The following is a 13,238-nucleotide window of genomic DNA, read 5'->3' as shown; positions in this document are numbered from 1 at the left end:
AGGCTTTCAGCCAGTATCTTTATGGCCATTCATGTCTATATGCTTTTCTAAATAATTTTAACCATCCCCAGACTTCACTTAGACCAGGATGTCACTATAACCAGCAGATGGGCAGCCTCTTATTCAGATTTAATTTTGATGTAACTGTTAGTGCAGAAATAGGTAAGCTATACATATGTTGAGGACAGGAATGGTAAGTCAAGGTTTTTATCTCTTATGTTGTACTTTATGGTTATTTCTGTGGATCTTTGGTGGGCAAGTATTTCTATTTGGTGTTTCCCAAGGTGTTTTTATTTGTGCCACACAGTTTCTGAATAAACACTGAGGATGAAGAGTGAATGCAGGGTGGAAGAAAGATGATTACATAGGAGGTAATAATCTAGACTTTTTTTTTTTACAGCAACGGTTTCTCCCTAAACCTATAAATTATGTTAGTTCAATCCCAACAAACCTCAATGACTCTAAGAACACTCAATATAAACTATTCTATTTTCTCTTCTAAAAAAAAAAAAATCTAGGTTTTTTTTTTTTTTTTAAAGGATCCGGCTGATTGGCAGGCATCACGGCTACATCTTAAATGTGTGTTACAATGGCAATCTTCATTTTAATTTCCGATGAGAGGAGAGGAAGAAAGCCCACTCTGAAAAAACACTTGGGGTCCCTCCCCCCATCATACCTCTCGTTCCTCTGCATAAAAGAAGCTGTGCAATTACTAGGTGGCTAAAGATATCTAAGAGCATTCTCCTACAACAATTTACTCTGTGGGTCCTGCTGGAACTTCTGGCTCCAGGAGTATCATAGAATCTATGTGTCATGGATGCAAAGGTTAGAGGATTTCATAGCCAGGTGGAAAGAGGAAAAGAACAGGCCAAATTTCCCCCAGTTCCCTGCTTGAGCACATCTTAATGCCTGACTCTCAGGAGCTGAGTATACACTCCTGTTTGCTTTTCAGAGTATTTTCCTTTTGGATTGGTAGGTGGTTTTTAGCACTTACTGGAACTAAGTCAGATAGAATCTCATTAATATTCCTAATTACTGTTTAAAAGCATTCCCTTTCTATTATTTTGAAATAAATGGGGAGCACAAGATTATTTACCTGACTGTAGGGTTTAAATCCAAATTCACAGAGACAATCCAAGTGACCAGTAGTAGCAAATTTCACTCCTCTAATATGAAAGAAAGTACTGGTAACCCTAACTGTGGCATGGGGAGTTGGAGTGTGTCTGCGCCTCTTGACTGGCATGCTGGGGAAAATGGAAACAGCAGGGCAGGCAGAAGCACCCAAACACCAGTCACCGCAGGCCATAACCCTTTTCTGTGCATAAGAGTTTTCTTGCCCTGGACATTTCACGGATAAAATCTGTCTTCGCTCTGCTGAAACCTACTGAAAAGAATTCTCCTGGTAGTAGATCTTCTGATTTTCTCTAACTAAAAATCCTTTAAGACAGTGTGACATCTGCCCATGAACCCAAGCACACTTAATGATTTGAGGCCTTTTATATGGAATATTTGGAGAGGGAGAGGAGGATGCATAAAGGTTGTTTATGAACTTACTTTCCTATTATACTGTCTTACTACAATTCATGTTGCAGTTACAGTTTATACATGAAAAAGATACCTCTTTTAAGGAATTTCATCTTGTGACCATTTTCTTCAGTTTAATTCCTTTTCATGAGGCAGTTATACTCAATTTAAATGTCATCTAGGTAAATTAAATTTCTTAATACTTTTCAACTAGTTTTTTGACTAAAAATACATTCCCCAAGAGGGCAGAGGAGTACTATGTTTAAGTACATGCTGTTATAAAGAAATAAAAATGCACATGAAAATAGATTTATTGCCAATTTTACATTAATCCTATAAACAGCACTAATCTCCAAATAGTCACATCTCTAATAAATGATCTCAAATGGCATGTTATTTCATAAGTTATGAAATTTTTCTTTACTCTTTCTAGATATTTATTTTAGGCAGTAGTTATGAATGAAGGAATGCACAAATCCAGGGATTCCTTCTAATGAAAAGGAATGTTTAAGTACAATTAGTAATATTTTTGAAAGCCAACAACTGTTTTCCAAAAAAGTAGTACTTTTTTTTGTTTCAAACCAGATCACAAATTACTGTATTTTTCTTACAATAGTGCTGAACTTTTATTTGAGGTTTTCTGTTTCTGAAAAGCAGACATGATGGATTGAAATAAAAGATAATTTATTGCAATGCTTACTTTCATGTGCAGAGAGAAGCAGTATAATTGTAATTTACAGTAGCTGTCAAGAAAAATCCATCACAGATGACATTAAAATGACTTATTTTGCCTGAGCCACTTATTGTTTAAATGTGCGTAATCTAATAGAAAGAGATTATTTTTTAAAAATCTGCTTTATATTGTTCCAAATTAATATCAAAACATATAGTTATGAATTAAACATTAAAAACCACTTATTGATACTTTCATCATGACATTTACAAGTTTAAATTATTTTTGATTGAACTGTCACATATTTATGATGCATGAATCTACACATTCACAATATACTCATATGTACAGATTGTATAATCTAGAGATAATTATACAGATTTAGAAATATTTTAAAGCAAATGGAGGTACAGTGAGTCTAATAACACTATGACCTAAAGATTACTAGACATTCCTCACAAAGCAAAAGGGCACAGAGAGAATTCTTTCCATTAAAACATTTTAGCTGATACTTTTTCAAAAACATTATCTTCTTTAGATTTCAGAGGAGAATTCCAAAATTTCCTGTAGAGATCTCAAGGTTTTTGATAACATAATACTAATACAAGTTGTTGTTCTTTTCCTAGTGTATCAGTAGAGAGAGGCTATGCAAAAGATGGTGAATATCTTAAAATAAATAAGACCGAGTTGAAAGATGTTTGTAAACCTTTGGTCTGTAATGATTTCAAGTACTTTTGGCTTAAAGGTAAATATGGTTTGTTTACTTATTCCCCTAAGATTTTGCCAGAATAAGAAAAGGCAAGATAATAGGTGTCCAGAAACACTGCTTTAACACATCAGAACAAACATTTGTTAGAATCGGGGCCAGTTTCCTTTCTAGTGGCAGACATAAACCATCTAAATAATGAAATGTATTAGGGTACAAGTAAAAAGTTCATTGTCTGTTATTTTCCACATAGTTTTTGTAAGTGCAGTTGTTGGGACTGATCTGGTTTTCAAAAAAGCTTGTACATGCAAATTCATACTCTGTGAAAACTGACCTTTGTATCCAGATAGCTAAAATCCAATGTCACTTTCAATTCTACTCTTCTTCTTCTTTTTTTTTTTATGTAGCTAGAATTAATGTAGTGAATATGTAATGAAATGCATTATCCTGCATGGAGATTTATCAGATTTTCCAACTGAATGCTATGCTTTGCTAGTACTAGCTGGAGTTCACCTGCATGTTGGTGTGGCGTGTGGCTCTTTTTTGTAAAGAGTTAAGTCGTACACAAAAAAAGGGAACAAAGGTCAGCACCCAGCCGCCACTTGAATGTGAGATTTTTCTTTTTATTCCCCTTGATGTATACTAGGCTCTGTGTTATTAGTCTTAATGATGGAAAATTGTAGTGTTGATACAAATCTTTTTTTCAAAGTAGTAGGCGGGAGCTCCATTTGTTAGTAAGTTTTTTTTGTGACTAAAAGCCATGGACAGTACATTTATGTAGCAGTAAAAGGCCTAGATGCTCTTTCCATAGCAGAGCTAATTATTCCTACTGTGACCTTACTGATCTAGCCTGTTCCTAGTACATCTCATCTGCACGCCTGTTCCTCTGTGTAGATGGTGTCAGAGAATATGAAAAACCCTATAATGAAACCATTTTCATGATGGAGAAAGGCTACTGGAGTTGCACTTGCTACAAAGAGGCTCAATTATATGAGTAATTGTGATAATTTTCTACATTCATAGCCTTCAATGGGGGAAAAAGAATGAGAGCCACAAAGGAAAATTACTTTAACAAGAAAGTACAGAGAGTAAAAATGGAAGAAGAGACAAAAAGGGGAAAAAATAACCAGAAAAAAAGTTTAAAAAATAGATCTGGAGGGAGGAATAGCGAGACAGGGAGAACAACAGAAATGCTCAAAAGCCCATGTGCAGCTGTGTTGCACAATTAAATTGAATTTTTTTTTCTGCAGTTGATGAATGTGACTACTGCAAATGTGCCTCTGTAGTTAGCTATCATTTGTTGTTCCGTGACAGGAAAAGGATAATTACCTCTCAGAGAGAATCAAAGGCTGACATGCCCTTTAGACACAGCCATGAATGCAGAGCTCGATAGAATGCTTGAATAAGAATCTAGTGTTCTCTGCCCCCTTCTACTGAAGAATAAATTTTGTTAAAATGCAAGAGCACCACCAGTAAATTTGTTGAACCCTAGGTGTTCAAAAATATGAGGTGCATCTATCGACTCATCCCATTTGCAAAAATAAAACTGCATTTTGAATTCATTTCTATTATATTCATGGACAGTAAGATAGTGAGATATGCATTAAATTTCTTTTCCCAGTAGGGGTCTGATTCAACATTTCCTATGAAAGAACAGAGAGACACTATCCTTTTTTCCCAGGCTAGTTAGCCTATAATTTAAAACTGTCAAAAACACAATTTTGTTCAAAGTCTTCAATAAAAGCTTCTCAGATATAACCCAAAGAGATTTTACTAAAGTTTGATTCAGACACTGTTACAATATTTTTAAAGCCATAAATACATTTAACTGATATTTTACTGGCTTTTTTCTTAAAGTATTTGAAGGCTTACGAAGAAAAAAAGGCAGCATCTTTTCAAGGTGACTAAGCCTTCCATCCTTTAGACAAATGGGAAGTATTCAATGGTTCATATTAATGAGAACAGTACTTTAAAGGGTACTGATGTGATCATCTTTAACAGAATGCATTACTTTAAAATGAAAACATATATTCGGCATGACTACTTCAAAACACTTATGGGGGAAAAAAGACCTAAAAGTAGGTAACAGATTACAAAGAAAAGTCTTAAATTCAGAAAATACACATACACATACACTCAAAAAGTAAGGATAGAATACTCTGTGAAAAATAAACAACAGTTTACAGGAAAAATGAACCAGACAAAAAAAGAACAGATCACCCTTTCAGGCTATTTGTTAATCTACCAATTTGAAAGGTAAGGCTTGCTTGAACTAACACTTTATTATCTTCATATCACAGGAATACATTTCACTTCATTCCTTTATAAAATTTAGTTTTTCTCCTGTCTTATTAAAAATCCCAGGGTTGAGATGTTCATCCCCTTCTTAGGTACTCCCTTCCATATTTGGTGTGATTTTGAATAAAGAGAAACTATAGACCAGTATGTCAAGCTAAAACAAAAGCAGCCATGTAAATATTGCTTGCTCCTTCTATAAGTTTCTTTGCTGACCCTGGCATAATTCACTTTTATAAAATCTTTTTTTTTTTTTTTCAACTCAGGAACAATATTGCAGCCTGGCAGTTCACATACTGATATCAGACTGAAATGATGGTTCTGAATCATAAAACATGTCATCAACTTTATACCAAGCCACCAATAACCTTTGCACCATTTGCCAACCCTCCCTTTACTTGTCAATGTAAGGCTTACCTGATTGTGTTTCCAATTACAGAGAAAGGAGCTCCTGCTCTGCAAGCTGCAATTGCTTCATCTCTACACCTCCTGGCAACCTCCACTAACTTTTTACCACATTCGTCCACATTGCCCACCAAAAATGTTTCAGAGGTGTCTCCATGGTAGCCATTGTAATAGACCTAAACATAAGCAGAAATTTAAAAATATGTCCTTGTTTAAAAATCTACTTTCCTAAAGTATACATTGTATTCATTTATGTATTTAGTAGACTCATGTGTTTTACCCTTCCAGAATTATTTATTTGCCTATCAAAAAAAGAAGAAATAGATATATTGAAACCTTGCAGAAATTTATAAGATGAAGCCATGCAATGATATTGCAAAATTTAAAAACAACTATGTTATAACTAGTATGGTTATTTCAGCATTATGATGATCAATACTACTGTAATATTTTGATTCCTCACTTTATTTCTGAGAAGACAAAACTATATAAGCAAAAATTAGTAGCCAAAGACCTTGATCTACAATTACCACAATAGGTTAGAGAACCAAGAAGTATTTAACATAGTGAAAAGTTTCTTCAATGTCATGAAGACTTACTTGATCTTGTATTTACCAGTTCTACATTTGAAGTGATATATAATGACAAGAAGAAGTAAGATAGACATGTCTGTATTATAACAAAGAAATAGAATTTAGTTCTAAGAATTGAAGTGGTTCCATATAGGAATGAAATGTGTTACAGAAAAATCCTATGTCTAGAAGTGAAATCTTAATCAAATGTTCCAGATAGCCGAATGTTAACAGAAAGCACTATATATGGATATCTAAAGAATTAGAATATAATAAAACAAGCTTAAAAGCACAATTACAGAAAGTATAATTTTATCAGTCTTCAGTGATTCAGAAGCCAAGTAGGATCTTGAAAGATACCAGATTCATTATAAATCAATGATAACCAAGCACTATAGTAAATATAAAAGGCAGAGGCGACTTGTTTGGATACTGATCCTTTGATGTAGCATGGAATTTGCTACTTTGCATAAATTTTTCCTATCTAATTATTTTTCACATTTCTCTTGCTCATAAGGTAGAATGTAGAAACTGTTATAAAAAAGATGTTTCTCTGAGCTTTCAGTCTGTTGTGATACTGAATTAATGTCTTAAATCTGTATACTACTCTGCATTTCTTAAAACATGCTCTCATGTTCTGTGAAGGAAGAAAGAAAGGTCTTTATTATTTCTTCAGTTTATAATTCAGGAAACTGAGGCACAGATAAGTAACTTGTTTAAGGTTGGTGGCAGCATATAGAGGTAGATTCAGGTTAATATGATGGATCACTGGCTTCTAATCGAGTGTTTTCTCTACTATATCAAATTATCTTAATTACCTTGCAACAGAATAGTGTTTTATACATTTACTCCCACTTACAGTCCTTTGCAATCCAGGAAAGTATGAGTTTTTATTTTATACACTTGGCAGTATTTCACTTTGCTTCATAGGTTTTACAGTTTTGAAATAGTTCAAATGTTAATAATGAAACTATTAAAAGTCTTCAGGAAACTTAGAAAAGGAATAGAGTATTCTCTTTGGACACATTGGAAACAGTAGGGAAGAGTTGATTTCATTCAAAAATTCAAATTTTTATATTCTTGTATTTCATTCAAAATACAAGAATACTATTTCAAAATACAAAATACTATTTCATTCAAAATACAAGAATATAAAATTTGCTAATATAGGCGTAGTCAAGAAAATGTATAAATGAATGTTTATATAACTGCTTTTTAAGTAAAAATGTACTATTTTAAAAAATCTTTATTCATCTTTTCATATTACTTTTTCCTAGCTTTGAAAATGATTACTTGAGGCTGGGTGCAGTAGCTCACACCTGCAATCCTTTGGGAGGATTGTGTGAGACCAGGAGTTTAAAATCAGCTTGGGAAACATAGTGAAACCCCATCTCTACAAAATTAAAAAATTAACCAGGTGTGGTGGCACACGCCTGTAGTTCTAGCTACTTGGGAGGCTAAGGTAGAAGGATCGCTTGAGCCCAGGAGTTCAAGGTTACAGTAAGCCATGATGGCACCACTGCACTGCATCCTGAGTGACAGAGCAAGACCCTATCTCTGAAAAAGAAAAAAAAGAAAATGAAAGAAAGAAAAAGAAAAAGAAAAAGAAAGGAAGGGAGGAAGGGAGGGAGGGAGGGAGGAAGGAAGGAAGGAAGGAAGGAAGGAAGGAAGGAAGGAAGGAAAGAACATCAAAATGACTATTTGAGACCAGTGCGGTGGCTCACACCCATAATTCCAGCACTTTGGGAGGCAGAGGTGGGCGGATCACTTGAGGTCAGGAGTTCAAGACCAGCCTGGCCAGCATGGTAAACCCAGCCTCTACTTAAAACACAAAAATTAGCTGGGCTTGGTGGCGCATACCTGTAGTCTCAGTTGCTCGGGAGGCTGAGGCAGGAGAATCACTTGAACCCTTAAGGTGGAGTTTGCAGTGAGCTGAGATCCTGCCATTGCACTCCAGCCTGGGCAACAGAGGGAAACTCCGTCTGAAAAAAAAAAAAGACTACTTAAAAGATTCACTATATACAGAAATACAATACTTTTGAAAGTCTGTGGCAGTCATCTACAATTTCTACTTATACCCACAAACTAGTCTTATCTTGTACTTCATTTATTTATTTATTTATTTTTTGAGACAGTCTTGCTCTGTCACCCAGGCTGGAGTGCAGGGGCGCGATCTCAGCTCACTGCAACCTCTGCCTCCCAGGTTCAAGCAATTCTCCCTGCCTCAGCCTCCTAAGTAGCTGGGATTAAAGGCTCCTGCCCCCATACAGGGCTAATTTTTATATTTTTAGTATTTTTAGTAGAGATGGGGTTTCACTATGTTGGCCAGGCTGGTCTTGAACTCTTGACCTCAGGTGATCTGCCCGCCTTGGCCTCCCAAAGTACTGGGATTTCAGGCATGAGCCACTACGTCTGGCCCTTGTACTTCATTTAACAAATATTTATTGAGCAACTACTAAGGACATCGCATTGTCTTTAAGAAAAACATTTTTCAGTTTTAAAGGCGGGAAGGAAATCTAATTTCTTGTAATGTATACTAGATGTAAATAATTCTAAGATGCAATGAGTATTTTCTGATAGAAATATAGGATCTGATAATGGAGTCCTTCACTTAATAAAATATTTTATAAGAAATATAATTTGTTAAGATATGGACCTATATGTTTCCTAGATTCCTTCACATTTCTAGACGCTTGGAAATATTTCACTTTGCTTTATAAGTTTTACAACTGTGAAGTAATTTGAATGTTAAATACAAAACTGTTTATTAAGTATTCAGGAAACTTAGAAAAGGAATAGAGTATTTTCTTTGGACACACTGGAAACAGTAGGAAAGAGTAGCTGATTTCATTCAAAACATTAAAATGGTAACATTTCATGATAGGGTGACTAGATAACAGATGTAAAACCCTAAAATCAGGTACAATCCAAAATAAAAGTGTCTCATGAAAAATACTTTATTTTAGGTATACTTCATAAAATACCTCCTTCCACATGATTCTGAGTTGGAAAGATACCAACAGGATGTATGTGGTGCAAGTGTTCAAGCATTTTAAGTAGGACAAAATGATACAGGAAATAGCATCAGCAATAAAAGAATTGTTGGCTATCTCCTCATATGATTGATATGAAGAAAAAGGTTGAGTTAACTTAAACAACTAAAAATCAGACTGAATTCCACCACTGGATTCCTATTTTTATCTCATTCCCACGCCTACTTAAGTTTCATGGTCTAGATACTATTCTTAAAAACACTTCCTTATTAATAGAAACTGTATTCCTTGAATGTTGTCATTTCAACTAGTTCTCCTAAGATGTTTAAATTTTGTTTATTTATTTAAAATGTATTTGTTAATCATCAGATGTACAGAATTTATTTATAATCTACATAATCCAAAGGTATCATTACAAAATTCCTTAATAAAAAGAAATGTAAAAGCACATATAATCCAAGTCTGAGAATAGTAAAAGGCTAAGAAAATGAGAAAAAGCTACACCTTGTACAATTTGAAGTCCCTATGTTAAATTACTTAGGCTTGTTACTTAAAAGAAAGGCTATTAACCATTTGGTGAAAACTTAAGTTCAGACAAAAAAACCACTCTGCTTACTTAGAGCACAAGGCTCTCTATACCAGAAATGGAACTCGACGTTACCTTCAGGGATTTTAATAAATCTAGGGAACACTGCTAGCAAAAGAGTTGCTGTCCAAATAGACTGACATACACAGGCCAATGTAGCCCCTAATGACAGAGTAAGATAATGACAGGCCCCACTCAAAATCAGCAGGAAGAGGAAGATCAATCTTGGCAGAGTGAAGGAAAAATGCTGGCTTTCTTCGTGTTAGCTCATCTCATACATATCTAGCTTCAGCAGCTGCCCAGTGCTGTGGTGCTCTGCGTTAACTACACAGTGGATCAATAACAATTACACCTTCTCAAAAACATGACACATAGCAGGATTGGGTTGACATTTCACTTAGGCCAACATTGATCTCAGTGCATCTGATTGCAGCCCTAAATTCAAGTCAGGCCTGGGTTTACTTGGAATAAACACAGAGTTAAAGACAAAAAAGGAAACCAGCTGCTTGCGTCTGGGTCTAGAAGTAAACAGCACTTCCACTGGTGCAGTTCACATTTTCAATCCACTCTTCCTGTTGCTACCAGCAATTCTGAAGTTGATCAAAGACGATTTTTTATATGATTTACTCACTGTGACATCAATGTTGATAATATCTCCATCCTGAAGAGGTCGACTAAAATGTAAACAGAAAAAAAATGGTGATAGACAGATCTCAATAAAAGGAAAATAAAAATAAATACTTAATGACTATTATCACAAACCCAATGGGATGCAATGATAATGTGGAGTGAAGGAGGACTACATGGGATAACTAAATCTAATCTTTAACTTATTTCAAAATATGCACTTAATTTGTTACCTTAATTTTGCCAAGAACCAAAACAAGAGTTGATAAGAAAAATTTGCCACATTTGGATTTTTACCACTTGTATGATTAAAATCTAAGAAGTAAAAGACATATGTAATGCACAACCCCATTTAGATTATGCACTGCTTTAACAAACATTAAATGGTGGTGGTGTATCCATTTAGAAGTAAAATACTTCAAAATTTCTGTTTTATCATAATCAATTTCAGAATTTTACCGGTGAGTTTCAATTGAATGATAGTGTCTTTCAACATATGTTACAGATCTTAGCTTCATGTTTTAGTTTCCAAAGGAACAATATGTTATTAAGAACTGAATACCTGTCAGGAATACCATGACAGAGCACGTTGTTTACAGAGGTACAAACAGATTTTGGAAAACCTCCATAGCCTAGAGGTGAGGGATAGGCATTATGACTGATGATTTCCCGATGAACAAGAGCATCTATCTCTTCAGTTGTCATGTCAACCTAAAATGTTAAATAAAGAAATTGTGCAGCAACAATTGAAGACATTTCTTGTATTTATCAATTATGCTATAGCAACAGTACTTCCATGTAAGACTGTATAAATTTACTATGATAAACTTATGGTACAACATTTGAATTAATTATGATTAGTGTTAGAATCCTCAACTGTGCCTTGTAGACAATCATTTGGGCACATGATGGTGTTATGGACCATTAGGAAATAGAAATGTTAAAACCCTATGATCCTCTAAATCATTTGTGAGTCATTAAATGACATAACTCCCTTTTGGCCTGAGGATTTCAAAATTATGTTCTTCGGCAATTCCTTCCTCTTTCTCAATGGTTGGTGCCCTGGGCTACCCAGCGCATATGAATAAATGCTCAAAAGGTTCATCAGTTGAACCTTGAAAAGCTTGAAAAGTAGGTCAACTGGCATCTTTTTATCTCAGTAAAACATTACAGGGGTTTTGCAGCAATGGCATAGAGAGTATGGTTGATATTTAAAAGAGTGAGTCTAATACAGTTTATAGAGATTTGATTTTAAGTAATCTTGATTTCTTTCATGTCTAAATAAATAAATGTACTTTTAAAAATATTTTTTCCTTACTAAAGGTATTCCAAACTAAATTGCTCCCAAACTAAAAGAAAACTGAAATTGAGTTTTATAAGTATATGAAGACTATTTCCATAAACTCCATAAACATAAATAAAATTCTGAAACAAAAATAAAATCTTTTATTAAAAATTAACCATTTCTTTAATAATTTTCTTCATTTTGTATATATATATTATGTTTAGCCGTGTTGTAAGTTTATTACACAGAAGATACTGTGAGTGATTTTATCTTTGAGTCTCACTTCCTAAATTCTGCCCACCTTTTGGCAGAAAATAGGCTCATATTTTTCTTTTATAATCCTTTTATATAGAAGGGTGCTTCAGATTATTATGAAAGAACTAAATGAAAGAACTAATTTTTTTTTTTTTTTTTTTTTTTGAGATGGAGTCTCACTCTGTTGCCCAGACTGGAGTGCAGTAGCATGATCTTGGCTCACTGCAACCTCCACCTCCTGGGTTCAAGTGATTCTCCTGCCTCAGCCTCCCAAGTAGCTGGGACTACAGGTGCCCACCACCACGCCCGGCTAATTTTTGTATTTTTAGTAGAGGCGGGGTTTCACCATGTTGGCCAGGCTGGTTCGAACTCCTGACCTCAAACGATCCACAGGCGTGAGCCACTGCGCCTGGCCTAAAAGAACTAAATCTTGTAGTAGGAAGTTGTATATAATTGCATTGCTATATTACCTACAGCTTTGTGTATGTGATCTGGTCTTTCTTTGCAGGGCAAGCAAGAAAATAGGAGACAAAGGACAAGGTAGAGCAAATCTTCAGGCACACAGAAATAATGTGGGGAGTAAAAGCTGAAACTACAGGCAGGAGGAGGGGGGCAAAAATCAAAGCTGTCTGCCATTGATCAACTTGGATAGGTTGACTGAGACCAAAGTATCTCTAGAATTCTGCTAGTTAAAATCGAATTTGGATTTTAAATTACTTCTTGAATAAACACATAAAATAATAAAATTCCTTTTCCCCATCCCAAGGCTTTACTTAATATTTAAAAACAAATTAATTTAAAACAAATAAATTTTTAAAACAAATTAGATGTCAACCTAAAAGAAGAGTTAAGGAGAAGGAAAAAAAGAGGAGTGTTTGTTGCCCCTTATGTAGTTCGTTCTGAGGCTTGCTGAGACGCCACCTTTAAACTCTTCCCAGCCAAGAGGAGGACGTGGCGGGCCAGCTGACAAGCCTCACGAAGCCCTTGAATCTGATCTTCATTCTTAACTTCTATGCTGTCTCCCCAGTCTGGTACAATGCCTGTCGTCACATAGTCTGGCTTCTTTATGTCCTTGAGGAAAAAGGGTTGAAAACGAAGATCAGAACCCAGCGCACGACAATGGGATCATTTTTTCAGACACAGCCTCCTGCTTCATGGAGCTCTGCCCTTCCTGCGGGAGCACCGACCTCCGAAGCCAGCACAACAGACCCTCCAGGCTGCCCCCAGTTCCTTCCCCTGCCCTTTTGAACTTAACATTGCCTGTTAGTGCTGCCTCTGGATGGTCTGTTAACCTTACCATGCTTTGAGTCAAACTGG

The 13,238-nt window shown here is 35.2% G+C and overlaps 1 protein-coding gene across 3 annotated transcripts in view; it reads right to left on the bottom strand.

Moving 5' to 3' along the window:
* The window catches only part of METAP1D (methionyl aminopeptidase type 1D, mitochondrial), an 82,620-nt gene that overhangs the window by 4,041 nt on the left and 65,341 nt on the right, over positions 1-13,238 (bottom strand). For 2 of the 3 annotated variants that reach the window (XM_055289737.2, XM_063644730.1), the window contains exons 3-6: positions 12,843-12,992; positions 10,944-11,092; positions 10,386-10,428; positions 5,616-5,779 (exon numbers count right to left, since the gene is read on the bottom strand). In XM_055289737.2, coding sequence (XP_055145712.1) covers positions 5,616-5,779; positions 10,386-10,428; positions 10,944-11,092; positions 12,843-12,992 — 506 coding nt within the window. Of the gene's footprint in view, positions 1-5,615; positions 5,780-10,385; positions 10,429-10,943; positions 11,093-12,756; positions 12,993-13,238 lie in introns of those variants that run through there. The other variant, XM_055289738.2, reaches the window with a different exon arrangement.

This window comes from Symphalangus syndactylus, chromosome 8 (genome assembly GCF_028878055.3).
Source record: "Symphalangus syndactylus isolate Jambi chromosome 8, NHGRI_mSymSyn1-v2.1_pri, whole genome shotgun sequence".
Taxonomy (NCBI): Eukaryota; Metazoa; Chordata; class Mammalia; order Primates; family Hylobatidae; genus Symphalangus; species Symphalangus syndactylus.
This window is presented reverse-complemented; position numbering and strand designations above follow the sequence as displayed.